This window comes from Oryza brachyantha, chromosome 2 (assembly GCF_000231095.2).
Source record: "Oryza brachyantha chromosome 2, ObraRS2, whole genome shotgun sequence".
NCBI classification, from domain to species: Eukaryota; Viridiplantae; Streptophyta; class Magnoliopsida; order Poales; family Poaceae; genus Oryza; species Oryza brachyantha.
The window spans coordinates 367376-394784 of NC_023164.2; the positions used below are offsets into that span (position 1 = coordinate 367376).

Sequence of the window (27409 nt, forward strand, 5' to 3'; positions counted from 1 at the left end):
TGTCCATGGTATGATGAGACTTTGCATCTACTTGCTCCTAGTCCTTGAGCAATGCCAGGACTTGCACTATGTCAGGACCTAGCCGACGTCGTCACTCCTCGATGATCCTACCAGTTAGGCTAAAAGAAGATCCCGATGATATACTAGAAACAACAACCAAAACATCTCTAACTAAGATGGAAAGAGCATGATAGATGAATTTGTGCTCATACCACCAGTTAAGGATATTTATTGAAATCGTCCTCGTATTGTTTGACAGTGTCACTGGCCAAATAGACAGATAACTCAGAAGCTATCTGAAGCAAAGCAGTTTCAGAAGTTCTACTACACAATCGACCAACACTACAAGTATTGGCACCAACACCAAACCCAGGACCTGTACTAGCACCAGAGCATCAAACCCACGTTAATAACAAGTCGAATCAATTACAAGAATCATCACCTACTTTCCGCGGCTTATCTTCATTTTTGGTTTAACCTTGGGTCACAACAACTTTTTAGTTACTCTAGTGGTCCATTTGAATTGATTGGATTTTCTTTGCAAACAACTCATTGGCTTTGGAACTGTGAGAATGATTGAAATCATAAAAATTAATTCATAAAAGTTTATATTACGGGGCAGGATTTCAATCATATAAATATTTGTATTTCAGAATAGATGGAGTAGTTACTACTTACGCAACGTGCAATCTTATTCAGAATTATATTTTTTATTTACTGAACTTTTTCACCCATATTATAATGGGAAATAGTTTTTAGCACACGAGTGTATTGCATGCTATTTAAATAGTCATAAAAAATATTAAAAAATTTGACAAGATAAATTAATATGAGTTATATCACTCCATAAACATGTAAGTTTAAATTCAACTTCTACAAGTTATAAAAAAAACAAAAAACTGAAACTAAGTATACGCATATTCATAATTGTTTTTGTTATTTTTGCTACAACTTATAGAAGTTGAATTTAAACTTGCATGTTAGTGGAGTGATATAACTCATATTAAACTATCTTGTTAAATTTTTTTTATATTTTTAATAACTATTTAGATGACATGCAAATAACAGGTGTTCATACGTCCGCGTGTGCTAAAAAACTTCACTCATATCATAATATCTGTTAAAACGACTCACATACTTACAAACAAATCGTCATGCTCTGAAAGCAGCACCAATCGTTGATGGTCCCACGTAATCTCTCGTTTAATTTAGCCCACACGTGTCGACTAGCCTGCCGAGTCAGTGTCACTCCAAGTGGTGAGCTCGAGAGGGAGCTAAACCACACGTACCCTACCCGACAAGTGGATCGCCGTCCGGCCATGCTGCCGTCGTTCCCGCAGCCGGCCACCGCCGCCGCCACGGCGCGGCCTATACCGGGGAGCTACGGCCTGCCTCTGCTCGGCCCGCTCCGTGACCGCCTCGACTACTTCTGGTTCCAGGGGCCCGACGAGTTCTTCCGCCGCCGCGCCGCCGAGCACAAGAGCACCGTCTTCCGCGCCAATGTCCCTCCGACCTTCCCCTTCTTCGTCGGCGTCGACCCGCGCGTCGTCGCCGTCGTCGACGCCGCCGCCTTCACCGCGCTCTTTGACCCCGCGCTCGTCGACAAGCGCGACGTCCTCATCGGGCCCTACGTCCCCAGCGTCGGCTTCACCGGCGGCACCCGCGTCGGCGTCTACCTCGACACCGAGGAGGCCGACCACGCGCGCACCAAGGCCTTCAGCATCGACCTCCTCCGCCGCGGCGCGCGCAGCTGGGCCGCCGAGCTCCGCGCCGCCGTCGATGACATGCTTGTCGCCGTCGAGAATGACCTCAACAAGGCGCCGGACCCCGCCGCCGCCTCCGCCAGCTACTTGCTCCCGCTCCAGAAGTGCATCTTCCGCTTCCTCTGCAAGGCGCTCGTCGGCGCCGACCCGGCGGCCGACGGGCTCGTCGACCGGTTCGGCCCCTACATCCTCGACGTCTGGCTCGCCCTGCAGCTGGTGCCGACGCAGAAGGTCGGCGTCATCCCGCAGCCGCTGGAGGAGCTGCTCCTCCACTCCTTCCCGCTGCCGTCGTTCGTCGTCAAGCCCGGCTACGACCTGCTCTACCGCTTCGTCGAGAAGCACGGCGCCGCCGCCGTCTCCATCGCCGAGGAGGAGCACGGCATTAGCAAGAAGGAAGCCATCAACAACATCCTTTTCGTGCTCGGCTTCAACGCGTTCGGTGGCTTCTCGGTGTTCCTGCCCTTCCTTGTCATGGAGGTCGGCAAGGCCGGCCGCGGCGACCTGCGGCAGAGGCTTCGTGAGGAGGTGCGCCGCGTGCTGGGAGATGGCTGCGATGTCGGATTCGCGGCGGTGAGGGAGATGGCGCTGGTGCGGTCGACGGTGTACGAGGTGCTCCGGATGCAGCCGCCGGTGCCGCTGCAGTTCGGCCGTGCTCGGCAGGACTTCGTGCTGCGGTCGCACGGCGGCGCGGCGTACGAGATCGGCCAGGGAGAGCTGCTGTGCGGGTACCAGCCGCTGGCCATGCGCGACGCGGCGGTGTTCGACCGGCCAGACGAGTTCGTGCCGGAGAGATTCGTCGGCGTCGACGGCGAGGCGCTGCTGCAGTACGTGTACTGGTCCAACGGGCCGGAGACCAGCGAGCCGTCGCCGGGGAACAAGCAGTGCGCAGCCAAGGAGGTGGTCGTGGCCACGGCGTGCATGCTCGTCGCCGAGCTGTTCCGGCGATACGACGACTTCGAGTGCGACGGCACGTCCTTCACCATGCTCGACAAGAGGGAGCTCACTCCAAGCTAGAATGAACCACCATTCTCATTCATCTCCTCATGCACATATGCATATACAAATTAAATTAAATTCGAGTTGCTAGCTCCATATTTTTTTCTCTTTGAGCTGCTCGAAACAAACATATATATCAGTTTCTCTGTGCAATAAGTATTTCGATGGTTTTACGTGGATATGTACACATGATTCAAAATTAATTTGATAGTGATCCTAAATTTTCAGTCGAGAAAGCATGAAAGTAGAATCGCACGACGCAAATACTACTACTACACAACACTAGTACGTAAGAGATAGAAAAAAAATATCCATACAAGAGTTAAAAAAAACATCCACGTTTAAAAAAACTACTGTTGGTCCCGTGTGTGTGCCAACCACAACCAGAGCCCACCTTTGCACCTACAAATATCCTGTCAAAGTGTGGTGCCAATTGCCAACAATATGCTATTGAAAAGTCCACATTAACTCGAGAATACTTGCAGTCTCACAGCAAGCTCCTGGACAGGCAAAAATGATAAAAAGGCCAGAGAAACTGCTAAATCGTTGGCAACAGTCATCAGAACGTAGAGAGAAAACAAGAGTTCATCACAAGTATCTTAATTAGAAATATCTCCCTCACATGTAAACAAAAACAGAATAACAGGAATGAGCAAGTATCTTGCTCACAGGTAAACAAAAGCAGAGTAAGCTGCAGAACGCCAGTACTTTCAGTTCTCATGCAAGAGACCAGCTATGTAATCCTCCATAGTAGGGATCTAGTGAACCAAAACCAACATATCACATATGCAAGACGGGGAAGTTCCAGCAGAACTGAGTCAAACAAATTATTTGGTTCATAACTAAAAACAGTGGCGCTAATCGATCACATTCTGAATATAAATGAAGATACTGTGTTAGAAAGAAACACACTAAAAAATAATAATGAAAAAGAAGCTACAACTTGCAAGGAGAAAAAAAGGAAATCAAAACCCAAACATATAGGAATTGAGTATACGAGCCATGGTTTGCAAATTTGTACTCTGTACCATAGGCATTGCAACTTCACTATGGCCAGAGAAGAATAAAAAACCAAAAACAATTCAGGAGCGAGTTATATGCACAAGAGAAGTTATCAATGGGTATGTCAACAAAGAAATATCAAATGACATCAATTTCTTATTGATCCATGTTCTCACATATCTAGCTACAAAAAGGACAAGATGGCTTTAACAAGGGGCCAGGGGCACTTGTCCTCTCTTAGTTACAGCTACATCATGGTATTCCAGCCCAATTTGAAACAAATGAATAACTAGATATTAAATGCTAAAAGGAGTAACTGTCCCACAAGTTGAATGTTCACAGCAAAGTTGGTTGACTGGAGCATAACAAATGGTGGATATGAAAACAGAAGTGCAGACAAAATACCATGAAAATGGATTATCTTTGCCGTGGAATCTGGAGGTAGATCGAGCTAAAGACTTACACATCTTAGTATCTAACAGAAATAGGACAACAGATACACATCAGCAACTGAATATAAATTTAAATGGTCAGTTTGCCAGGTCAACAGGCCATACAGGCATAAAGAAGTACTACAAGGTTGTGAATATATTACCATAAGCAGTCTGTCTCAATGCAGCCAACATGTCAAAATAATAAAGCATGAATGTGCCGAGCAACGTTTGCTACACAAATCCTAAAACTTCTTGTGTGGTCTTAGCAGAGCACTTATAGCCAACCAATACAGCAAATAGCAGTCATGGCAGCTCAATTTCTCAATGAAATTCATAACAAGTACATCTTCATTGATTATTAAACATGTTTTCTTTGCTAAGGCATGGTACATAGCTAAATGTGGGGTTCTAAAAAAAGAAAAGGTAAATGTACCTGCCCTTGTTGTCTCCCAGGCTAAAAAAGACCCACTTTGCCAATAGCTCAGCAAGCAAAAACAAAATAAATAAATCACTGCTTTCTTCAAGTCAAAAGGAAGATAGGATCATCTCATGAATGGAGAAACCCCACTATGCACCCATGGCAACCTGTTTGCCCCGCTTGGATGTTGAAGATGCATTCTCCGCCAGTATCCTAGTCAAAATGTCTGCTTGCTTTGAATATCCTCCAGCTTTTAAGCTCTCCATCAGGGCATCACAACCCTTTTGGTCCACAACACCTCCTTTGTTCTTGATCTTGCAAAGCATGGAGTATGCAGGCAAAGTCTTCTCCTCAGTGTACAGGGCCTCCAGAACTCTGTCATAGGTTGAGAAGCTGATATCAAAGTCCCTGTCCAATGCAAAATCAGCCAACTTATGTGCCTCCATCACTTTGTCATTCTCACAGAGGGCAACCAGTAACTTATCTAGATCAGGAAAGCAGCCATTTTCCACCATCAGATTGACACGGCCAATTGCTTCCTCCACATGGCCCCTCATGAAGAGAGCTTGCAAAATCTTATGTGCCATGTCCATGTTCTCTGTAACCCCCTTCTCAATCATACTCTTCATAACCCTGCTAGCAGTCTGAATCCGGCCATCATTAAAAAGCGCTACCATGACAGACATGAACAGAGCTGTGCTCGGCACATGCCCTTGTTCCATCATGCCGTCAAGTGCTGTTTTTGCATCAGCTGGCCCGTTCTTCTTTAGGAAGCTATCAACAAGCAGTGCATGTGATTCAGGGTCAGTACCGACACCACGGCGTGTCATAATGGCAAGAATCTCCTGTGCTGCTTCTGGGACACCTTCCTTTGCATGCCCACGGATAAGACTGTTAAAAGCAGCCTTGTCATCTATGCCTTTCTTCATCAGCTGCCTGAAGAAAGTCTCAGCTTTGTTGGTATTTCCATTGCTGCACAAATACTCAATCACTGGATTATAAGCTGGCCCTTCTAGCACAGGGCTCTTTGGGCTCAACAGTGACCCCTTCTCAAGAAGCTCATCCAGCACCTCAACAGCACCATCACACTTTCCGCCTGCGCACAAACTCTCCATCAGCACCCCATACTGTCTTGGATCCACCAGAACATGCTTGAACTGGCCACTCTTCCGGTGCACCTCCAATGCACCATCCAAGTCACCAGCTCGGCAAAACGTCGTTACAAGCCTCAAAAACACCGACTTGTCCTTTGGCGTGAGCCGACGCTCCGCCATGTCATCCAATGCCTTCCGTGCCTCCGCAACCCTTCCCTCATCATCACAGAGTCCTGGCATCAGAGCAGCAAACGTCTTCTCACTCAACCTCAATCCCTTCTCCCCCATCTCCGAGAACAGTCCCACTGCCTCCTCCACCTTGCCTGCTTCCACATATCCCTTGATCATGACATTGTATGCCACTGAGTTTTGTGCAAAACCAGCCCCTGGCATTTCGTCAAACACTTTGCGGGCACTCTCCAGATCACCTGCCCGAACCCAGGCGTTGAGCAGAGTGTTATAAGTCGTCACATCCGGTGTCACCCCGTGGCCCTTCATGTCCCCGAACACCCTCAAGGCTGCCTCCATCTTTTTGCACAGGCCGAACCCCCAGATCAACGTGTTGTAGGTGGACAAGTCCGGGGTGACACCGTCGGCGATCATGGAGTTGTAGATCCGCCTGGCCATGGCCTCTCGGCCGCGGCAGAGAATGGCCTTGAGGACGGCGTTGTAGGAGAGCGCGGTGCGGGCGATGCCGAGCTCGGGCATCAAGCGGAACAGCTTGACGGATTCCTGCGGGATGTTCGCCTTGCCGTAGGCCGCGATGAGGGCGGCGACGGTGGCCTCCTCGGGGGCAATGGAGAAGGATGGCATGGTCTCGAGGAGGAGGCAGCGGGCGTGGTTGAGCATGCGGCGGGAGGCGAGGATCGGGATGAGGAGCGAGAAGGTGGCGGGCTCGGGGCTGAACCCGGCGCGGCGGTAGGCGAAGCGGAAGAACTGGAGGGCGAGGTCGGCGCGGCCGGCGGCGGCCGCGCCCGAGATGACGTCGTGGACGAGCGGCGCGGCGAAGGTCGGGGAGAGCAGGCGGATGGAGTTCTCGAGACGGGTGGTCCACGGGCGGCGGCGGATCATGTAGAGGATGGTCTCGTGGAGGGGCTCCTCGCGGCGGGGCGGGTTGGGGGTCGCCGCCGCCGCATCCGCCGCAGCTTGAGGCTCAGGCTCCGGGGCAGCTGGTTCGGGCGGCGTGTCGAGGGTGGAGGTGGAGAAGGAGGCATGGCAGAGGAGGAGAGGGGACGGGGCGTGTGGGTTGCTGCGGCGGAGGAGGCGGAGGAGATGGTGGCGGCGCGACATGGCTGCGGGTGGAGGAGTGGAGATCGCGGGGGAGAAGAGACGAGACGAGGGTTTAGGACGAGCCGACGAAATGGAGGAGCGTGACGGGCCCACGTTTTCACTGGGCCCCCTCTACCGCAACCGGCCCAGCCTATTAGCCCATTTACGGCCCACATTTGATGATGCCTGTTACCTCTTATTTTGCTTCTCATGAATTGAGCATTTGATGATTAATTGGGTTTGCTGCAAAATACATTATTATGTGAATTAGTATCATTCAACTTTATGAAAAAAAACACATTTCATTTTAATTGTTATATATACACATAATGTATTACGGATTTCAAATTTATTTGTACGTTATCTTCTTTTGTACATAACGAAAATGGGCTGAGTATAATAAATTTGAGATTTGATACTAAATTTAGCTTTGAATAGGATATGTATACAAGTAAATAAAAGTAATAAATGCCAATTTGTGAACTATAAAACTTTTCCATGATTGCATTTTTTGGATTGTTTAACACCTGCAATTTCAATATTATCTGCTGGCTTAAATACTACAATTTCAATGAAATCAGTGTGACCGAGTAACATTAAGCTAGGCCTAAACATGTGAATTTTTCGAAATTTGTTAAAAATAAAATGATACTATCAACTTAGATTGTTAAGAGCGTTTGGTGTGGATTAATTTCGTTAATTTTGTCTGTACAGCATTACATATCGTAGCCTAATAATAAGCTTTGCTAGCTAATTGAAGATGGCCGGCTCCAGCCGCGGCTCCGTCAAGTCCACCGTCTCCTCCTCCTCCTCCTCCACCTCCGGCGACCGCCAGCTCCCTCGCCCATCGCCGTTGACACTACACCTGACGGCTAACCTAGTGTGTTGCGTATGCACATGCATTGCGTCGCCGGCGCCGGCGCCGGCGCCACTGCTTCTCCCGATTCGGGTGACCAAGGTGGCGGCGCCGGCGGGCTTGCGGGCCGGCGCGATGGTGGAGAGGATCTGGACGACCTCGCTCATGGTCGGCCTCGCCTCGGGCTCCCACTGCAGGCACTCCCGCGCCAGGTGCGCCATGATCTGCATCTCCTCATGCGGGAACCGCCCCTGCAGCGCCGGGTCCGGCAGCTCCGCCACCACCAGCCGGCTGTCGCGCAGCCGGGGCGCCGCCCACAGGACGAGGCTCTCCCCCGACGCCGCCGACGGCCGGTGGTGGTGGATCGGCTGCCGCCCCGTGATGAGCTCCAGGATGACCACGCCGAAGCTGAACACGTCCGACTTGAGCGACGCCTTGCCCACGATGGCGTACTCCGGCGCGAAGTACCCGAACGTCCCCAGCATTCGCGCCGGCGAGCTCGAGCAGCTCGTCACGCCGTCGTTCATCAGGCACTTGGCCATGCCAAGGTCAGTGATCTGCGCCAACCCCCAAAAAAAACACGAACACCTTGTCATCATTTGCATTTCCGCCATTGATCCACCACCAGCTGAGCTAGAGCTAGCTGATCACCTTGGCTCTGAACTTGTCGTCGAGCAGGATGTTGGTGGACTTGATGTCGCGGTGGAGGATCCGCGGCGCCGCCGCCTCGTGCAGGTACTCGAGGCCCCTCGCGGCGCCGAGCGCGACGCCGACGCGCGTCGCCCAGTCCATGGGCTTCCTCCCCTGCTTGAGGTCGAGGCAGTCACGCAGGTTGCCGTTGGCCATAAATTCGAACACCAGCAGCCGCTCCAGCTGCCTCCCCTGGCTCTCCATGCAGTACCCCAGCAATGGCACCACATGGCAGTGGTTCAGCCGAGACAGCAGCTCCACCTGTTCGACCAAATGCCAATTTTTTTTTTTTTGTCAAAATGCAAATGCTCTGTGTTCTTGAGATTGCCATTGACATGATCTCTACCTCGGATAGGAACTCGAAGTCTTCGTCTGCGCCTCCCAGAGGCCTGAGCTTCTTCACGGCGATGACTTTGGCGTCGCTGAGCTGGCCACGGTACACCTTGCTCGTTCCACCAACTCCGATCAGGTGTTCGTCTGAAAATTTGCCTGTTGCTTGCTCCAGCTCTGAATAGGAGAACCTCACGATGACACCGGGAAGCGGGCCACCTTCAGTGCCACATATCGGGTTGCAGCTGCACAGAAACTCTGTCACAGATATATGAACCAAGAATCAGGGTTCTGCTCTGAATACAAGCTCTGAATTTTGGAACAAATTCAGTCAGTTGCAGCATCTAAACTGTACTAACTTTCAGAGGTAAAGTCTTCACTTGACTTACCCTTAAGGACACTGATCTTTGGTTTTGGCTTTGTTTGGGGAAGAGGAGAAGATCGATGACTGACGAGGTTTGATCTGCTGCTCCAGCTGGTGTACTTATCAAAGGAGTAAGCATGTGAATGTGGAGATAGCGCATCCTTGCGACGCAGGTAGTAAACCGTGGTGCCAAGGAAAGCAATGGTAGTGAGGATCACACACACTAGCAGTGTGATTATCACTGTTTTGTTTGAGACATGCTTCTTTCCTTCCTGAGAAATTCCTGGACAGTTGAAGCACATAACATTCAGTAGCCACAAACAAGTTCATTTGAAGTTTCTGTAGACATTACTGGCAAATGTATCTGAATTGTAATACCGGATGTGCAGTTACAGGAAGTGAAGCAACTCCCATCATGTATCGCTGCGTGTTCTTTTCGAAGGGCTTTGTCGGAGGCACATGTGCAGTTCCATGATCCTGTGCCACCATCATCATCTGCTGAAGAGATCAATTGCTCATACCTTGTAGGCAATGGCAGGAAGATGAACTATGGACTGTTCAGAGCCTACATACATGATCAATTGCTCATACCTTGTAGGCAATGGCAGGAAGATGAACAATTCGACGACAGGCTGCTATTGGAGTTTGTTTCACCTAGTGGATGAGCTGTGCATACGCATGTCCAGCTTGTCGATCCAGTTCCCTCTGCAGTGCCATCTGTAAAATAACAAGTGTACACATCTTATATCCTATAATGAGCCACAGTATATTCAGTTAATTTTGCAAGCATCACAATGCAACAAACTGATAAATCAATTGCGTTCCATGAGTGTGTGGTGCTTACCACAGTATGCTACTTGGATCAGAAGTACAACACTCAGGGAGGCCAGGAGAAGTTTCATGTGTAGATCCATCAGATGGAGAATGGGGAAGAAACAATCATATTGACCCCATGTGATATGCTCTGGAAAATGACAGAGGGCATGTTTGAATACATCGTTTATTGACCGAAATCGAAGATAGAGTTGCCTCGAGTACATGCATAGCACTAAGAACAATTCCAAATGCACACTAATATTGTTATATGGTACATGGTTGACTGGCTATTAGTACCAAATTATACCACTACACATCCAGAGGAATTATAAAACAGGAAAGAATATATGAACAAAACTAGGGTAACATGGAGGCTTATACTTCTTATAAAGTAAAGTAATGCATTACCACACAGATGTGCAAAACATTATTAACAATTAAAAAGACCTATTAGATGCCGAGCCATGATTAACAAGTAACAAGTTGACAGAAAAATGGAGGCCTCAGAGGTTTACTTACAACTGATTTGACTTGGTAACACTGATCAAATGCGTAGGGCACATACATGATCTCTCTAAAGATTCACCACAAAACCAGCCAGGTATAACAAAGGACTAATTTGAGTTTCTTTAAACTGTATCCTGGTTCAGAAGTAGAACACAAGAGAGAGCAGGGAGGGGAGGGGAAGCAGGGAGAGATGTGAAGTTCTAACTTCAGAGTTCAGACTTAAGTCTGGACTAACAAAGAAGGCTGCTTATATGCAGGCAAGGCACGAAGAAAGAGACATAATCTATGAACATTCAACAGCAGTTTTTCAAATGTGTGCTTCCAAAAGAAATGGAATTTTGCAAATAATTAGCATTATAATAACACACTAAGTGCCAGCACCTTCCTAGACAGGAGACATCTCAACCTACAGCACACACTATAGGAAAAAATAAGTAACAGGCCTGGAACTAGCAGAACACAGCCACTTTTTTCATGCTACAAAGACTCGAGAATGCCTGAACTTAGGTGTGATGTTTGAATAGAGAGATTGATTTGGAACTGTGGATTGAAAACTTGAAATGACATCTGACCTAAGATCTCGAATGTGATGGAGAACAAGTCTGGCGGTGATTAGAAATCTCAGACTCTATGATCACTGATCAGGAGTCTGAAAGCCACCTGGATAAAAGAAGATTGTTGGTCAATCCACACGAAAACACACAAAGCCATAGGTTTCTGTCGGCCAAGGACAACGTGGAGACTTCTTCAAGATACAAATTGCTCATTTCAATGTGTTGCTTATTCTGATGGTTACTTCTCAACTCTACCTGCACGCTTATCGGCTCATGGATGTGTCTTCTGCAACTACCACTAGAGTCTGATGCTTAAAATAAGTTTCCGTCTTGGAAGTGCGTAGGAGCTAGCTTCCATTCCCTAGTTCTTTTGTTGACGTGATTCATCCAAAGAATCATTAGATGGCTAAATTGGTTGCAAGATGCACATCGATAGCATTATACCTAGACATATAATAATAATACCTATCATGGAAAAAAACAAAATTATTCGGTTGGTAACTTGACCAACTAACAATGGCTGCAAGAATGGGATTAAAAACTAAAGGGGAAAAATGGGAAATGGTAAATATAATATACCCAAAATTTTCACCTTTTGAGAGAAAACATCTTTTCAAGCAGCATGAAGACCTGTTTTCAGATGCTACAGAACAGTTACTTTTTTTTTCTTGACACCGACACTAAATTAACAGACTTTCTAATTGCAGCCGTGACAGTTAAGCTCGGTAGGCGAAGATCCAACAATACAGTAAGTATTAATTAATCCTGTAATGCTAGGTGACATCATTGTGTTTAGATTCTCAGTCACCTTAATCAGCACGGTCAGCTACCCTGCCGCGTACCCTTCAACACTTTGAGAATTAGTACATCCATGACAGCATGAAGGTCGCTTGATAGCTATCTCTTTTCAAAGATCGCATCAAATCTTGTGTAAAATTGGAGGAAAACAACATCTTGCTTATATTTTTGTGGCAGAATTGCGTCGTAGAGGAAGAATTCTCCGATCCAGAACCACTGGATTCATCCTGAAATATAGTAGTAATACTAGTATCTCGGATGGGGTAAAAAACATGTAGTCACCTGAGAGTCTGTGACCACATTGGAGACCTAAATTACCCCCTCCCTATTCTAACCCATCATCTTCCTTTTCTTTATACTGGCACAGTACCATTTCCACTAAAGAATGTATCCCAGTTCAGGTCTCTAGGTTAAAAAAAAAAAGTTACCATCTTTCCTCGAAGAAATTAAACTACTTGCCTTCCCGGCAAAAAGAAAAAAAGAAAAGAAATTAAACTACTTGACTGTTCAGCACGAATGATTCTTCAGCGAGGAAGAGAGGCCAAGGTAGATCGGCAGCAGGCAGTGGATGGCATCATTCTGTCAGTGAGGAACAGAAGAAACAAAAAGGGAGGGAGAGAGGGGAAAAAGGCATCCCAATGTTGGTTAGGCTTAATCCAGCCCTCGGTTGAGCAGATAAGGTGCCATCTGATCCGTCCATTGTTGGGAATCTGTGAGCAAAGGTCGAACCTTTGAAGCATCCAGCTTGATTGGAAATGATGGGTGGTTTGCAGTTCTTCAGAAATTTATCCTCGAAGTGAAATTCGTAACCTTTTTGTTTCGAAAACAACCATACATTTCGAACTCGAAGAAATAGTATCAGTACTGTGCAAGTTTGCTCCATGCTGAGGCAAGGTCAGTGGAGTGGGTCCTGGAATGGGCAGTGGCCCAGATCATGGTTGAAAGCTACATGCAAGAAGGGAAGAGACCCAAGAGAGCGATATGCAGGGCAGGTCGGCGGCTTGCCTATGCCTGAAGAACAAATCCAAAGACACAACTCGCTAGATTAACAAACTGTTGTATAGAGTTTCTGCAAGAATTCTGGAGGTTTCAGTTCCTGCCTACGCTCAAACTCCTCAAGATTCAGCTCAAATCCAAAGCGGGGGAAGGAAGAAGCAAAAACGATTCTAGTGAAGAAAAAGAGTAATGTGGGTGGTCAAATAAGCACACAGAAGTTAGAAAAAGAATTTGTAAGAACAAAAGCAGAAACCAAAATTCAGGGCAGTAATAATTTGTAAGAAGATGATTATGTGCATCGAGCAAGATTAAAAGGGGATGGGTGAAGAAGAGGGTAAACTGTTACTGACCTGCTTGTGTTTGGTTTGGAGGAAGTTTGGAGGTATTGGGGCAGAGGGAAGCGAAGTGAAGGGGTGGTGTGGTGGTCTTTTGGATTGAATGCAGTGTGGACAAGTGAATGAGATGGATGCCTTCCCCTACATTAATACTAGTAGTACTCTAGCAGGAGCAGCAGAAGGAGGGGGAGGTGATGGCAAAGAAAGTCAGCCGCTCCTCCGGCTTAATTTTTGTCTGCATTTCGCAGCGCACTTGTGCTCACGCACGACACCGCCTCCGAATCAAATTTCCGATCCATGGCGCCGCATGTGCCTTCACCGCCTCACCATCTTCGTACGTCTCATCGCTACAACTGAAGAAGAAGAAGAGGAGGAGGAGGAGTCACAGCTCACAACTCATCATCCTTGTAGCCTTGCTGTACGAGTACATTCAGCAGCAGTGAAAAGCCATCCCGTCACTGGGACATTCACGCAGCATTCAGCATTCGAGAACCACTTGCAGAGTGCCAGCCAAGAGGTCGCACTGGGACATTCCACTCCTTCCAGTCTCAAGAACTCGGCAAGGGGTTAGAAAAAAAAAAAAAAGAGAGGCACAAATGACCATCAGTTTCCTCCTTTCAGTCTTCAAAATAAGAATTCTAACATGCACCAGCATGTGGCAACACTAGACTTTACCATATACAAAATGCATCCACGTTCATCTAAGGCTGCAACAGGTCAACTCTAACAGGAAAACCGTAGGTTGAACACACTGCACACACTTCACAGAAAAATAAGCCGGCAGGATGACAAGCTAATCAGATCAAAACTCACAACCATAGCGGCATGTTCCATAGAGAACGGCGGTCCATCACAATAATATCTTCAGCAGAAAAAAGGTAACCTCAATATTTACAGATCCGGATAAATAAGGTTTCGTATATGCAGGAAAGGTAAACTGATTGTACAAGATAGATATTCAAAATTATGATAATAGCATCGGTTTTTGCCAAAAGAAACCCCGAACACTGTACTTCTTTTGATGTTCCTCTCTTGCTATCAGAATATTATGAAGGGGTTAGATCGTCTCTAATTCTAATCAATAAACTTTTACACTACTAATAACCTATAATTTAATAACTGGTATATGCCTCATTACGATTCGTCGTCAGATATACACATGACTTCTGTAATAGAGATTGTCCCTCTAGGCTCAATAGTCCGCTCAAGCTAGGTATTCAATGATGCTGATGTATAATAAAAACTAGAAGGATAGATGCCTAAAATTTCTTAAACTCAAAATTGATATATAAAAATATAGACAGTTTTTTTAACTCATACTTGATACACAAATATCCTACGTATAATTTTTTCACATTAATTATTTTATACACTATAAAAAGTTTTTATATACAGGTCCATGTAACTAGATAAAACTATAAAAGAAATGATACCTTCGTAAAAACAGAAAAAAACAGATCGTCACCCCTCTGATCAATTCGCGCAGAGGCGTCCTGCACGCACGCTCACGCATCAAAACTTTCATTAACTGTATCCCCATCCCCACTAGGATTATTTCTCATAGGTCCATTGCACAACCCTCACACGAACACGAATAGGTGAGAAACCTCAAACTCGGAGAGGCTCGTCGTCCCTAGCCACCACCGCTATTGCTGGGGAAATACAGCTCGAGCACGTCACCGTGTGGGATTTGTACCATCTTCTATTAGTTAATAACGGTAGGGATGAACGTTGTTGTACAATTGAATGACTCTAGATTTGTCAAATATAATATGGATGGCTCTAGAGCGTTAGCTATAGTCACAACTCACAGTAAAATAATAATTTTTAATAGTTACAATAATCTGCTATATTGGTGTGCAGTGTACCGCAACAGTGCTTTGCCATTACACCTCACTATGTTCATTGCTTACCAACGAGAGAGGATGTGGACCCCACGGTGTGAGAGTAGAAATACTAAAGAAAAAGAGAGACGCTGATCATCTGACACGTAGGTCGTAGTAGTATTATTTTTAATTTTTTATTGAAAGAATTAACATGTAAGTACAGTACTTGTGGACTGATTGAACGTGCTGCGTCACACAAAATCGATCTACATACAAACTGCTTGGGGAGGTAAAATAAGCTACTGCTATTAAACACTTGAGGGATGTTATCTCGTTTTGTCGTCGAGGGAGCGCCATTAGACTCCACCTATGGTCGAGGGAGGTACTTTGGACTTTTTACGGGACGGAAATTGAATTCCCGGCCCAAAAGCTCTAGACCACAGGTCGACTCCGGCGACGGCGACGCCAACGCTCCGCCGCCGCCTCCTCCACCTCCTCCTCCGCCGCCTCCGCCAGCGCCAAACAAGCCCGGAAGTGGCTGCTTCGGGCGCCGCGATGAGCCAGCGCAGGAGATCTAATGCCGCCGTCCCGCCGCCTCCTGAAGGAGGCGCCGGCGACGCGATCACCACCGGAGCCTCGTCGGCGGAGAAGGAGAGGCGGGATCTGCCGTGGATGGCGGGATCGGACCGAAGGGTGCTGGCGCTGGCGCTGGCTTTCCGCGCGGCGAACGCGCTGCTGGTGCGCACCTACTTCAACCCCGACGAGCACTGGCAGTGCCTCGAGGTCGCCCACCGCATCGTCTTCGGGTAAACTCGCCGCCGCTGGCCGCTGCTTAGATGCTGCTGCTGCTGCATTTTGTGACCCTTTTCTGTTCGTTGCAGGTACGGCCACCTTACTTGGGAGTGGAAGCAGGGTCTTCGAAGTTACCTCCACCCCTTCGTCTTTGCTGCTCTCTACAAATTTCTGGCCTTGCTCCACTTGGATACCCCATGGTTTATGGTAGCTACTCTATCGTGTAAATAGAATTTTAGTTGGGATAGCTTATAGCTGGGTTCTTAATTCTATCTATCCACAATTTGTATCCTGTTCTATGTTCATCTCAATTCTAAGCAAATAGGCCCTTCACTAAAGAAGATAAGGAAACTTATGTGAATCAGATTATCTCTACATGTAGTAGCATCCTCTTATTGTTTCTTTGGTTTTTCACAGGCGATGGCTCCTCGCCTTCTACAATCAGTCTTTGCATCTTTTGGGGATCTCTACTTATATAAACTTTCAAAACTCATTTTCAATAATCATGTTGCCCAGTGGGCAGTATCCTTGAACTCATTTTTGTATATATGATTTTCCTTTTTATGAATAAAAGTCCATTTTCCTTGTGAATAGTGACCTTAACAATTCATTTCCAGTTATTTTCGCAGCTGGTTAACTGGTTCATGTTCTTCTGTATTACGCGGACTCTATCAAACAGCATGGAGACAGTCTTGACTGTTGCTGGACTTTACTACTGGTTTACTGCAATGAAGTCTTCGAGGGGAACTTCAGTTGTTTCAAATCAGCAAGCTGCCAGCAAGCAAAGGCCCCCATCAAGAAAAATGGCTCTACTCATAGCAGCCTTAGCTTGCGCCATTCGGCCAACAAGTGCCATAACATGGCTATACATTGGTCTTTTGGATTTTATTCAGATGAAATCAAAATCCCGGTTTCTCTTTCTTGAGATCATTCCGCTAGGGTAAGAAATTATTGAAAAATCCATTTCAAAATTGTGGTTTCATTGTATTTCTTTGTTGGATATTTGTGCTGAATATGTATAAATCAGACTAATTTAGAATGTTATCTGTGGTAAATCATCATAATGCCTTTGCGCTGTTATTTCTTGATTTTTTTGCATAATAATGCTGATGGACTTTGTCTATTATTTCTTGAAATTTGGCATTGTTTATGTATTATGCTTGGTGACATCTAGGGTATTGCCCATGGCAAGTTTTCTCACTGATTGGTTTTCTGATAAACACACCAAGCATAATGTATAGTCAGGATGTGTTTCCACATGCTGCACCATTGCTAAGAAAGTCATTCACATTTTTCAAGACTGGAGGGATCAACATTACTATTGGCTATGCCAAACGTGATAACAAAACAAATGATACATGGCTGATTACTATTGAGTTATGCATAAACATTAGCTTTAGGACACGTAGGATAGACTGTTACAGTCGTATGTGCGATATGCAATTGTCTGCCGTGTCATCAGCATTATGCATATAGTTTCTGAGATTAGGTCTCTTGACCCCTTCAGTTTCTTTTGTTAGAATTGTGATTGCCTTGTTATCCAAAAAGCTGATGATTTTAAGGATTGTTCTTCTTGTAACGCCATTTTTTCTCTTCGTTACAACTGAGGAAGACTTCTATAAACCTTATATGCCTTAATCTTTCTGCAGGGTCTTAGTCCTTGCTGCGGTAACATTTCTTGATTGTTGGATGTATGGTTCCCCGGTCATAGTGCCACTTAATTTTTTGAAATTTAACCTCTTCTCTTCGGGGGGAGACTACTATGGAACACATGTGTTCCACTGGTACTTCAGCCAAGGTTTTCCATCAATGGTTTGGAGTTTCTTACCGTTTTCAATTTATGGAATTATGAAGTCTCGAGAATGGAGGCTTGCTGGTCTTATTGCCTGGGTATTGGCAGTTTATAGCATACTTGGACATAAAGAATTCAGGTACTTAACTCTTCTCAGAAGCTTGTAGTGTTCAATCTCTTCTCACCGCACAATTTCAATGCCCTGATATAAATAGATTGAAATAACAGGTTTGTTCTCCCAGTGCTTCCTTTAATGTTCATGTTCTCGGGATACAACTTAGCTGCAATGGTGCAATTCAAGGGAAAAGGTTGCAATGAGAAAGGGCACCTTTCGAGGTTGCAACTTTCTGTCATTCTGCTCATCCTAACGAACCTTCCCATGGCTTTATATATGTCCCTATTCCATCAAGTAAGTAATAAACATGTTCTTTATCTGTGTTGTTCCTCGGGTTAATTTTGTTGCTCTCTATTTGCACTTAGTTATCTTTTCTGTTCAAGATTCCTTTACTACTATTATACGTATCTTTTCATTGTGTCAGAGAGGAACTGAAGATGTTATGTTTTATCTGTCACGAGAAGCCCATGATGGAAGAGTAAAGAGTGTCCTCTTCCTTATGCCTTGCCATTCAACACCTTATTACTCTACATTACATTACAACATACCCATGCGCTTTTTGGACTGTACTCCTAGGTGATTGTTCTGATATCATTTCATTTTACTATGTTGTAACCGGCCAGCCTATTATCCTGACTTAGTTTGCATGTTACCAGTGAAAAGAAAGGGACCTTGGATGAGTCAGATCGTTTCCTCATGAACCCATCATATTTTGTTGGCAAGAATTTTGGTAATTTATCTTCGTTCAGTCACATTGTATTATTTGAATCTGAAGAAAGACATGTCAAGTTGCTTCTGCACAATTCCTTTAAAGAGGTAAAACAATGTTGAACCTTAAAATCTCTTGTTCGCTTAGTTCGATAAGAATTTATTTTGTGAATTTATGTCTTCATAGAAAAAATTCTCAACAGTTTATAAGGCCTGCATCTGATACAATTGATGGCAAAATATAATAGGTTATTGTTTGTTGCACTAAGGTAGTTAATAGTTTATTCATTCTAGTTACAATTTGTGAATTAGTTATCTCTTGAAATGAAATTGATAGGTAGCACTACATTGCGTGATATGTTGTGTATCCCATGATAATTATTGTGTGTCACATGATAGTTAATACACTATCTTTTGTATTCTTAATCTTGCCCATTCATTAACGTCATGACATGTGTCCTGGTTGGCAGGTTAGGAGATTTTTTCACTCCCACTTCAAGGTTGATAGAGACCTTCAGTCGTCAGTTGTTGTTTATTCACAGATGGATGCATTGTGATTGCTGTGGCAGAAAAGGCTTGTTACTTTGTTAGTCTACTATCTTGTCTAACAATCTCTAATCAGTTTCGCCCTACTGTAATTTGTTGGTTGAGAGATGGTTTGTACTTTGGGTCTTAACTTTGAGAGATTGAATTTTTCCCATCTTTCATGATCCAACTCTATTTTGATGTATTACTGCCAACTTCCATTTTGAAAGGAGGACAAATCACCAGGTAAAAGGAAAAAAAAGTAGCGCCGACCATTCCTATGGCAAATTGTTGTTGCTGACATACTGAAGTTTTGAACCTCATAAAATCATGTCAAATATAAGTTTTCATTAATTTCCTGTAGTTCTTATTGTTGAACACAAATATTTTTACAGGATATTTATGCAAGGAGATGCTAATCGAATCTACTAAAACCATTCATTGATACTTGCACACTCATCATCTACCGGTTTCTAAATCTAGCGTCATCAAGCTTCCATGTCGTCCAGTGATAGAAGGGTCATAGTGTGACGAGTTTTCAAGCAAGCATACAGTTTCTTCATTAGCATTCTCAATCAATTGTTCCCGCCAGGTGCTTCTTATTGCTTTAACCCTTTCAGCTACTTCTGTCATTAATGGCCGTTCTTCCCCCTTTGTACTCAAGCAACATTTTGCCAGTTGAGCAACATCTTGAAACAGCTCTGTTCCAACACCTAATATGTTCCTGTCCAATATGGACTCAAGTCTGTTCTCTTTCATTGCCAGAAGGAAGGATGATGCAAGGCTTTTCTTTTCTTCAGCACTGTCAGAATAAATTGCAGTTTTTCCTGTAATTAGCTCTAGAAGCACAACTCCAAAACTATAAACATCACTTTTCTCTGTTAACTGGCGCTCTTGCAAGTATTCTGGATCTAGGTAGCCTATAGTCCCCTGTACCATTGTCATAAATTGTATTTCATCGTTTGGAAGCATCCTTGATGCTCCAAAGTCAGTCACTTTTGCTATGTAGTTGTCACCTAGGAGAATATTTGGAGATTTGACATCACCATGAACTATTGGAGGGGATGCTGATGAATGCAGATATGCTAGTGCATCTGCAGATTCCTGAGCAATCCGAAGGCGGGCATCCAGTGAAATAGGTGCTGTTCTAAATTTACCATGTATAAGCTCGAACAAAGTTCCATTTGGGATGAATTCATAGACCAGCATGGGAACCTCGACTTCTAAGCAACAACCTAGAAGCCTTACCACATTCCTGTGGTTGATCTGTGAAAGTATAATCATCTCTTGCACAAATTCATCTTTCTGAACCATGTTCATGATCTTTGAGCGCTTTATGGCTACTACTCTGTTGTCTTTGAGGATCCCCTTGTATACAGTTCCATGACCACCTCTTCCTAGCTCTCTTTTTGAGTCAAAATTGTCTGTTGCATCCTCTAGTTCTTCTTTTGTGAATATTCTCACAGTATCAACTTGCTTTGACCGGATTTGCTCATACAGCAGTAGACCCCCATTTTGTTGAAAGAACCTTTCCTTTTCTTTCGTCAGTTTTCTTTTCTGGCATTCAATCAGTAGTGCAAAAATACAGCTAAGCAGCAGAATAGCGCACACCGAAATACCTGCCAAGAGCAACTTTCTTTTAGTTACAAGAAACTGAGCAGGTATCCGGCAAATTAAATCAAATAAATTAATGGATGGTGATAATTCTCCTGTTACTGAAGGCACATAACATTTTTCAAGTTGGTTAGAGACACTGAAGCTTTTTGCAATATAATGCTTTTAATGTAATCTGTGCTGTGTACTTGTGTGTAACTATTTGTCGTTGGCTTGTACCGAAGCGAAAAGGTGGCACCTCTACCAAGTGGCAAGTATCAAGAGTCTGTGGTACTATATTAATCCATGCTATCCCTTCCCCGAAAGGCTGAAATACTGGAGTATAGGGAAATTACCTATAAACATCTTTGTTAATCTAGCTCTTTCTGAAGTTGTATTTGGACTGCAGGTTTCTTTCTTCGGATCAATACTGTGAGTCCCAGGCTGGCAGCTACAACTGTAGTCCCCAATTTCATTGCTGCAGATTCCATGGCAAGGATACTGAGCTGGAAGTTGGCACTCATCAATATCTGTTGACACCATGGAAAGGTAGCAAAACAACTCAAGATCAATCCACAGATTAATTTAAGGTGAACTTCAAAAATATGAAAGTGAATTACAGTGAGTTGCTTACCTTGGCAGCCTTCTTCCAGGTAGGGGTTTCCTGCAAAGCCATTTTTGCAGACACAGAGATACCCGGTAGCATTTGGTGAGCTGATGCACTGGCTATTTGTGCTTATGCAGGCATATGATGACCTGTTCTTCTGCGCTTCATTGCAGGGTTTGGATCCAGCAACCCAATCAAGCACAGTAGGAACTCCATCACTGTATTTCTCCGTTAGCTTGTTACCTTCTAGGTAAGCAGCCTCAAACCTGAACCAGTCCTGCTCGGCAACGAAGGCATAGCTACATGGGTTGAAGCCGAGCACCTTAGAATTGTTGAACCTCTCATCGAATGTGATATTGGAGGAGGTGAGGTTTGGTGCAATGGATGTCTGGCAACAGCCCATGCCGGAGCACTGGCCGCTGCTGTCCACACTCTGCTTGTTCAGGCACATGGAGAAGCACCCAGCTCCGACATCTTGCTGGTTGTATCCTCTCAAGAATGAAAGGGTGTTGCATCCGATTGCTGTCAGCTTGTTTGCCCTGCTGGATAGTGTGAACAGATTAGCTGTACCTGTTGAGACCCAACCATCTGTGGTGGTGCCGTTGCTGTAATAGCACTTGGAGGCAATCAAGGTGCTGACTCGAGCTTGCCCTTCAACAAGGCTGATGTTGTAGATCACCATTCGGCTGCTGGAGTTGCCCATGTAAATGCGGTTATGCTCGCATGAAACGTCGAAACCTTGCCTGTAGAAGCAACCAGCACCGATGCCAAAGGGGTAGGGAATGGTGAGGTTGCCGCATGTTTCCTTGCATCCAGGCTTAGCAATCCTGGAGGACGCCATGGCGATCCTGATGGTTCCTAGCAGCAGAGTGGCTGCAAGGATCAGCAGCCGCGGCCATGGTGATAATACTGCAGCCATATCTATGTAGGAGTATAATGTTTATCCTATGATGCAGATGCACTATACCCATATCCCCCCCTCTAATTGAGCTGTGCTTATATGCTGAAGCAGCCGCTGACCCAGTTAGCGGACTTGGTCATCAGTCATCACAGTCGCTTTCCAGGTATATTAACAAATAGTCGTTGTGCTTGCTTGGCATTCCAGATGTGAAACTGCGAGATGGAAGTTGTCCAGGAACGATGCCTTCTCGGTACCGGGTCTTCTTTGCAACAAACACGAATCCAACAGAGGCTAGCCGAGCCAAGACAGATGCCCGCTGTGTCGAGCAAACAACGAGACCTGCCATCACCTGATAATGCAGTGTTCCTTCAGTAACAGGGTCTGGGCGCTTCTGCGAGGATGGATGAACCTACCATTCCAACTGCCTAGAGACTTCACAGGTTCTCTCTCGGAGTGGTGGGCAACGACGCGTAAGTTTTGCCGGAAACGCTACAGGGCGAACTTTGATTCGGCAATAGCGCTGGCATGTTGGCTGCTCTGGATCTGGAAGGAAAGGAATGCACGAATTTTCAATAATGTCAGCAGATCGCCGCCGCCGCAGTGGTTTGGAGTTTACATGGAGGAGATCTTCGTTTGGAAGGCAGCAGAGTTTGTCCGGGAACCGACGGGCATCGGCTGATGTTTACTCTGGCTGACAGTGTTTTTGTTTTTTTCTTAGCTGCTGGCCTTAGCTTCGGGTTGTAGGTTTACAACTAAACTTCGGCCTCAGTGCCTTGTACTTGTATATTCTCCTTCTTAATGAAATTGGGCGACCATTCCGGGGTCCTCCCAAAAAAAAAAAAACTGCGACATGTCATATTCCTTTTCACGTCGAGAAACTGTTGCAACTTTGCCTTTTTTTTTTGTTTGGCGGCACAAAGAAAGTTTCCTCTCCTATATCGGAAGTATCCTTCCCTGTTCCCTGTACGTATCACGTCTTTTTACTTATACTTATGCTTATAAGATAAATTTGGAGTTGATTTTATGATTTTTTTACCAAAATTTATTTTCTAGTCTTGCCTTTTAGATTGATAATAATAAATATATAAATATTTATTTATAAATTATTTTTGTTTGTAAATATGTCGTTTGGATTTTCCATGTGCGTGATAGTTAATTTTATCAACTAATATGAAGCTAATTACGTTCATCACCTAATATGAAGCTTGCAAAAAAAAAAAAGGTTTCCAACTTGTCAGGCTCCTGGAGCTCATAAAGATGATGTTGAATTTAACGGGTGCATCATTTGGTTGTCCTCGCCTACCGCCAAATTTTTTTTATTTTTTATACCTTAGTAAATAATTTTATTACTAAACCTCTGAGAATAACTGTATAAACATTTTGGCCACGCCATTAACATTGGTTTTACGAAACGGCTTACGCCGACTAGGTTGCGTGGCAAACGTTATTTTGACACGCTATTAACACTAGCATAGTCAAAAGGTTCAGTTTTGAAAAATTTTGTCCATGGTTTAGTAATAAAATTACTCGCTAAAAAAATTTATTTAATAAAAAATTTCCCTACCGCCTACCAAAGCCAGAATACTTGGTCTTGAGATTCTTGCCGCGTCAGCCTGTTCCATCTGATGGCCGAGTGAAGGTTCCATGATGCAATTTGACATGTGCAGAAGTACTAACAGATGCCGTTTCGCGATCGAAGGACGATGGCAAATCGCTGTCTAAAATAAAGCTGTGACTTGGTCTAAAGTCGTGCAAGTTAGGGAGCGATATGATGGCCATCATCAATTTAGGTGCCCTTCTTTTCTATATGTGATTTAATATTTATAGGATTATCTTTTTTTATAACTATTCGAGTTTACTACTGAACTAACTACTGCAATATTAAAATATTTTTTAGAAAAGAAAAAAATATAAATTATCTCTACACTATCACATACGAATTACCCTCTAGACCATAAAACTAAATATTTAACACCCTTAACTTTTTATACCAGACGAATAATCTCCTTAGCATTATTTTGCGTGGATTTTTTTTTTGATGAGAACCTATTTTGCGTGGATTGGGTTTGAGATAACACTCATGGCATCAATGTGGCAGTCCAATCATCGTTAAAAACTTTTAAAAATTGTAGAGCCACACGTCATCACTTTGTTTTCTTCCATCTTTCTCTTCCTCACTTTCCTCTGTCTTCCCCCTCTACATGCTACCACCTCCACTGTGATATGGGATAATTTTGGTCAACCGTGATAGTTGAGAGTGATAGTTGAGAGGAGTAATTTATACTTTTTCCTTTAAGAAATATCCGATGAAAAACTTTTATAGATACATTTTTACACAAAAATATACTAGCTAGAAGATCACAAAATGTACCAACGATAATCAAACTCACCAAAAACATGCGGATTTGTATAAAACTATTTATTATCATAAAAGGTGACATGCATCCCTATAAAGAAAGTTCAACGGAATACACGATCCTGGAGTTTTTTGTGAAAATATTTAGTACCATAAAAAGTGACATGTATCACTCTAAAAAAAGTTCAAACTAATACACATATGGTAAAAAAAAAACACCCCGGTGGATTTTTTTTTCAATTTTAGGTGGCTTTATTTTTAAACATATTTGTTCTCATTTGCAAAGCATTTTCTTTGTTTACTTGGTTTCGGTATATAGGCAAATTTAAATTCAAACTTATATACTAAACAAAAATTGACATGGTAGCAACTAAATTTAGAAATGGGAAACACAAGTGGGAAAATTGGGCAGCCCAAAAAGGATGGCTAGAACCCAGTTTTCGTTTGTTCTCAACCAGCCAACCTTGTTGGGCTCACACAATCTCAAGGCCCAAATACAACGGCCCACAACGGATCGCAACCATTCGAGTTTGTGTCATTGTCGGCCCAACCATTTGGCCCATGAAAGCCCACTTTCGCTGCTCCACTCCTATAAATAGCTAGGGTTTTTGCGCCCCTTCGCACATCTACTCCGCCGCCGCCCCACTCTCCAACCCTAGCCGAGAGCACCAAGACCAACCAATGGTACCCTCTCCTCGCCGCCGCCGCCGCCGCGGCGGCGGCCTAGCCATGGCTTCTGCCTCCTCCTCTTCTTCTTCTCCTGGCTCTAACCTGGAGGTCTTCTTGTGGCTCGCAGGGGAAGGGTACGGGCAGCTTCGGTAAGCGTCGCAACAAGACGCACACGCTCTGCGTCCGCTGCGGCCGCCGCAGCTTCCACCTCCAGAAGAGCACCTGCTCCTCCTGCGGCTACCCCGCCGCTCGCATCCGCAAGTGTAAGGCTTCAACACGATGACACCCCCTCTAGATCTGTAGCTGTGCTTGCTCGAGTTCTTCTTTCGTGCTTCATACCGCATGCTGCTTGCTTCTGGATACTGCCTTAGGTTAGCGGGAAAATGATTATGGAGTGGGATGCTAATGCTGATCTATTCTTGGTCCGTTCTCCTGCACGAACATATGCAGATGGAAATGATGAAGAAAACATTGGTCCGTGTTTCTGATTAGACTTGACTGACAGCCATTTTTTTTTCGAACAGACCTCAGTCAAGTTTGTTCTACCGGAAATTCATTCTCGCTTCATCTTATTATCCCGTGAACTGATACATTTCCTTGATTGCCTTGTTTTGTACCAGACAATATTTATGGAACATTTTGTATATATGTTTTTTGGTTACACAAGCGAACACACTGTTGAAAAACAATAGGATGACCAGTTCCATTCCATACAAAAAACTGAAATTTCGAAATTTGATTTCTTCCTGTTTACGAGGGTCAAATGATGAGGAATAAACTGCAACAATATGATGTGAGTTTTGCTCATGTGATTCCTATGTATTTAAGTCTCTGATGATCCTTCAACATCTTGTCTTATTTGTGCCATTTAGGAGTAGGTTATATGTCTTAGTGGGAGGGAGCAAAAAGGCTCACAAAACCTGGATTGGAACCTATAAAATTCCTGCAACATTTTGCTCACATTTCTCAATTGAGCAAGCTTTTATTTAGAGTGAAGCAAGTACCATTCGCCTTTCATTTGTCTTTTACGGATGGTGCTACTGGCTATGATGAATCATGAAAACTTTCGCATGTCAGACTTCAGAGATGCCATGGCATTAATGAGAAGATGTTTTCATATTCTGAGCATAATTTTAGTCAGATCATTTAGATTTTGGAACATTTGTAATGCTTATGCTTTGAAGTATCCTAGCTTCCTTGCTCTTATAGTATATTTCTGTATTGCCTCCTATACGTGAGGTAGGCTCAATTCAAGTGATGAGAGAATAACTGCAACAATATGATGGGAGTTATGCTCCTATGATTCCGAAGTATTTAAGTCTCTGATGAATCAATCCATACTGTCCCATTGTACACTTCTACAATATTTCCGCTGTCTTCAATTTTTCCTGACTTATCCTGTGGCCTGAGTTATTATCTGTTTCTGTTCAGAGACCATACTCTTTCGTTGCTTACCTGTTTTGTCTCATAGTTCACTGCACACTAAATAGTGCTTCTTCAGGCCAATATGTTTTGGTAGCTTTAGACCCTTTTTGTTTCACTTATGATTACAATAATCTAGATTATTGAGCCAGATTACTATAAGTTGGATTATTATGATCTTTAGCCATCCAATAATCTGAAAAAGGCACCCTCCGAGGAGTTTAACAGATTATAGTAATATGATCTCTATATTTATAATAAGCTGTTACAGTAATCTAATCATTTGTTTTAGATTATTTTATAATCCAGATTACAAAAATCCTAAGCTGAAACAAACAGGGTTTTAAAATCTCTAGTTAGATTCTTTGATTCTTTTGTATTTTTTTTAGGATTTGCTTAGTTTTAATTTTTGCGATGTCATTTCAGACAACTGGAGTGTGAAGGCCATTAGGCGCAAGACCACCGGAACTGGAAGGATGAGGTACATGCGACATGTGCCTCGGAGGTTCAAGAGCAACTTCAGAGAAGGTACCTGGAACTCAACTGATTTTTTAATCATTGGAAATGTAAAGTTTGTGTAAAGTCTGAAGCTGTTTGATTCATTATGTTCCTTTGGTTCTTCCGATTCAGGTACGGAGGCTACCCCAAGGAAGAGAGCTGCCGCTGCCAATTAGATCCTGTTTTGCCTTCAGGAAGCGCTATTAAAGTAGAATCATAAGAACTTTTGCCTGGACTGTACCGTCTGATCTATTGTTCTTATAGTATGAAGTACTGATGTCGTATTATTTGTTAAGCCGTTTTAAAACTTTACCATCAAAATTTGTCAATTGAATACCCTCAAAATCTGTCATGCCTGGATCGACGTTTGTAGCTTGTCCACG

The 27409-nt window shown here is 44.3% G+C and overlaps 6 protein-coding genes and 3 non-coding genes across 11 annotated transcripts; 6 read left to right on the forward strand and 3 right to left on the reverse strand.

Annotated features, from left to right (window-relative positions):
- The first annotated feature begins 1246 nt into the window (after positions 1–1246).
- On the forward strand, positions 1247–2986 carry LOC102701517 (linolenate hydroperoxide lyase, chloroplastic). Its single transcript, XM_040520302.1, has one exon. The coding sequence runs from the start codon at positions 1320–1322 to the stop codon at positions 2775–2777; it is 1458 nt and encodes a 485-aa protein (XP_040376236.1). The 5' UTR covers positions 1247–1319; the 3' UTR covers positions 2778–2986.
- A 1510-nt stretch (positions 2987–4496) lies between these two features.
- LOC102703275 (pentatricopeptide repeat-containing protein At2g37230) lies at positions 4497–7049 on the reverse strand. The gene has a single exon (XM_006646709.3). The coding sequence runs from the start codon at positions 6995–6997 to the stop codon at positions 4763–4765; it is 2235 nt and encodes a 744-aa protein (XP_006646772.3). The 5' UTR covers positions 6998–7049; the 3' UTR covers positions 4497–4762.
- Positions 7050–7476: 427 nt separating this feature from the next.
- LOC102703550 (receptor-like serine/threonine-protein kinase NCRK) lies at positions 7477–13371 on the reverse strand. Of its 3 annotated transcripts, none has more exons than XM_040521357.1 (8): positions 13238–13371; positions 10061–10180; positions 9808–9933; positions 9595–9714; positions 9242–9499; positions 8869–9110; positions 8484–8783; positions 7477–8389 (listed from the first exon to the last, which is right to left on the reverse strand). In XM_040521357.1, exons 2-8 carry the CDS (start codon positions 10128–10130, stop codon positions 7727–7729), a joined length of 1779 nt encoding a protein of 592 aa, XP_040377291.1. In that variant the 5' UTR covers positions 10131–10180; positions 13238–13371; the 3' UTR covers positions 7477–7726. The 3 variants fall into 3 exon arrangements, with proteins under 3 accessions (XP_040377291.1, XP_015689679.2, XP_040377290.1); XM_015834193.2 differs by lacking the exon at positions 13238–13371 and adding an exon at positions 10552–10937 and having other exon boundaries at positions 9595–9711; XM_040521356.1 differs by lacking the exon at positions 13238–13371 and adding an exon at positions 10552–10937.
- Positions 13372–15419: 2048 nt separating this feature from the next.
- On the forward strand, positions 15420–19160 carry LOC102703836 (mannosyltransferase APTG1). Its single transcript, XM_015833844.2, has 9 exons — positions 15420–15854; positions 15930–16047; positions 16258–16362; positions 16458–16780; positions 17490–17771; positions 17861–18041; positions 18172–18323; positions 18404–18563; positions 18926–19160. Exons 1-9 carry the CDS (start codon positions 15604–15606, stop codon positions 19010–19012), a joined length of 1659 nt encoding a protein of 552 aa, XP_015689330.2. The 5' UTR covers positions 15420–15603; the 3' UTR covers positions 19013–19160.
- Positions 19161–19246: 86 nt separating this feature from the next.
- On the reverse strand, positions 19247–22125 carry LOC102704116 (wall-associated receptor kinase 2-like). The gene is made up of 3 exons (XM_006646712.3): positions 21208–22125; positions 20930–21103; positions 19247–20599 (listed from the first exon to the last, which is right to left on the reverse strand). The coding sequence occupies exons 1-3, from the start codon at positions 22097–22099 to the stop codon at positions 19440–19442; spliced, it is 2226 nt and encodes a 741-aa protein (XP_006646775.1). The 5' UTR covers positions 22100–22125; the 3' UTR covers positions 19247–19439.
- A 2937-nt stretch (positions 22126–25062) lies between these two features.
- LOC102704391 (60S ribosomal protein L37-1-like) lies at positions 25063–27362 on the forward strand. The gene is made up of 4 exons (XM_006646713.2): positions 25063–25121; positions 25234–25369; positions 26955–27056; positions 27159–27362. Exons 1-4 carry the CDS (start codon positions 25119–25121, stop codon positions 27200–27202), a joined length of 285 nt encoding a protein of 94 aa, XP_006646776.1. The 5' UTR covers positions 25063–25118; the 3' UTR covers positions 27203–27362.
- Positions 25863–25946, forward strand: LOC121053697. Its single transcript, XR_005811241.1, has one exon. It is a non-coding gene; the product is annotated as a small nucleolar RNA Z199 (small nucleolar RNA).
- On the forward strand, positions 26145–26236 carry LOC121053703. The gene has a single exon (XR_005811247.1). It is a non-coding gene; the product is annotated as a small nucleolar RNA R64/Z200 family (small nucleolar RNA).
- On the forward strand, positions 26355–26437 carry LOC121053696. Its single transcript, XR_005811240.1, has one exon. It is a non-coding gene; the product is annotated as a small nucleolar RNA Z199 (small nucleolar RNA).
- Positions 27363–27409: the final 47 nt, after the last annotated feature.

What these genes read in the sequence shown, in the direction of transcription:
- LOC102703275 (XM_006646709.3), bottom strand. Translation starts at nt 6,997, where the DNA reads ATGTCGCGCCGCCACCATCTCCTCCGCCTCCTCCGCCGCAGCAACCCA.
- LOC102704391 (XM_006646713.2), top strand. An exon ending in CGCCGCTCGCATCCGCAAGT is followed by an intron (nt 25,370 to 26,954) that starts GTAAGGCTTCAA and finishes ATGTCATTTCAG; the next exon opens with ACAACTGGAGTGTGAAGGCC. An exon ending in CAAGAGCAACTTCAGAGAAG is followed by an intron (nt 27,057 to 27,158) that starts GTACCTGGAACT and finishes CTTCCGATTCAG; the next exon opens with GTACGGAGGCTACCCCAAGG.
- LOC102703550 (XM_040521357.1), bottom strand. Translation starts at nt 10,130, where the DNA reads ATGGATCTACACATGAAACTTCTCCTGGCCTCCCTGAGTGTTGTACTT. An exon ending in GATCCAAGTAGCATACTGTG is followed by an intron (nt 9,934 to 10,060) that starts GTAAGCACCACA and finishes GTTATTTTACAG; the next exon opens with ATGGCACTGCAGAGGGAACT. An exon ending in ACTTCGAGTTCCTATCCGAG is followed by an intron (nt 8,784 to 8,868) that starts GTAGAGATCATG and finishes TTGGTCGAACAG; the next exon opens with GTGGAGCTGCTGTCTCGGCT.
- LOC102701517 (XM_040520302.1), top strand. Translation starts at nt 1,320, where the DNA reads ATGCTGCCGTCGTTCCCGCAGCCGGCCACCGCCGCCGCCACGGCGCGG.
- LOC102703836 (XM_015833844.2), top strand. Translation starts at nt 15,604, where the DNA reads ATGAGCCAGCGCAGGAGATCTAATGCCGCCGTCCCGCCGCCTCCTGAA. An exon ending in ATCATGTTGCCCAGTGGGCA is followed by an intron (nt 16,363 to 16,457) that starts GTATCCTTGAAC and finishes ATTCATTTCCAG; the next exon opens with TTATTTTCGCAGCTGGTTAA. An exon ending in CTTGAGATCATTCCGCTAGG is followed by an intron (nt 16,781 to 17,489) that starts GTAAGAAATTAT and finishes ATCTTTCTGCAG; the next exon opens with GGTCTTAGTCCTTGCTGCGG.
- LOC102704116 (XM_006646712.3), bottom strand. Translation starts at nt 22,099, where the DNA reads ATGGCTGCAGTATTATCACCATGGCCGCGGCTGCTGATCCTTGCAGCC. An exon ending in CCTGGAAGAAGGCTGCCAAG is followed by an intron (nt 21,104 to 21,207) that starts GTAAGCAACTCA and finishes TGGTGTCAACAG; the next exon opens with ATATTGATGAGTGCCAACTT. An exon ending in ATTAACAAAGATGTTTATAG is followed by an intron (nt 20,600 to 20,929) that starts GTAATTTCCCTA and finishes TGCTCTTGGCAG; the next exon opens with GTATTTCGGTGTGCGCTATT.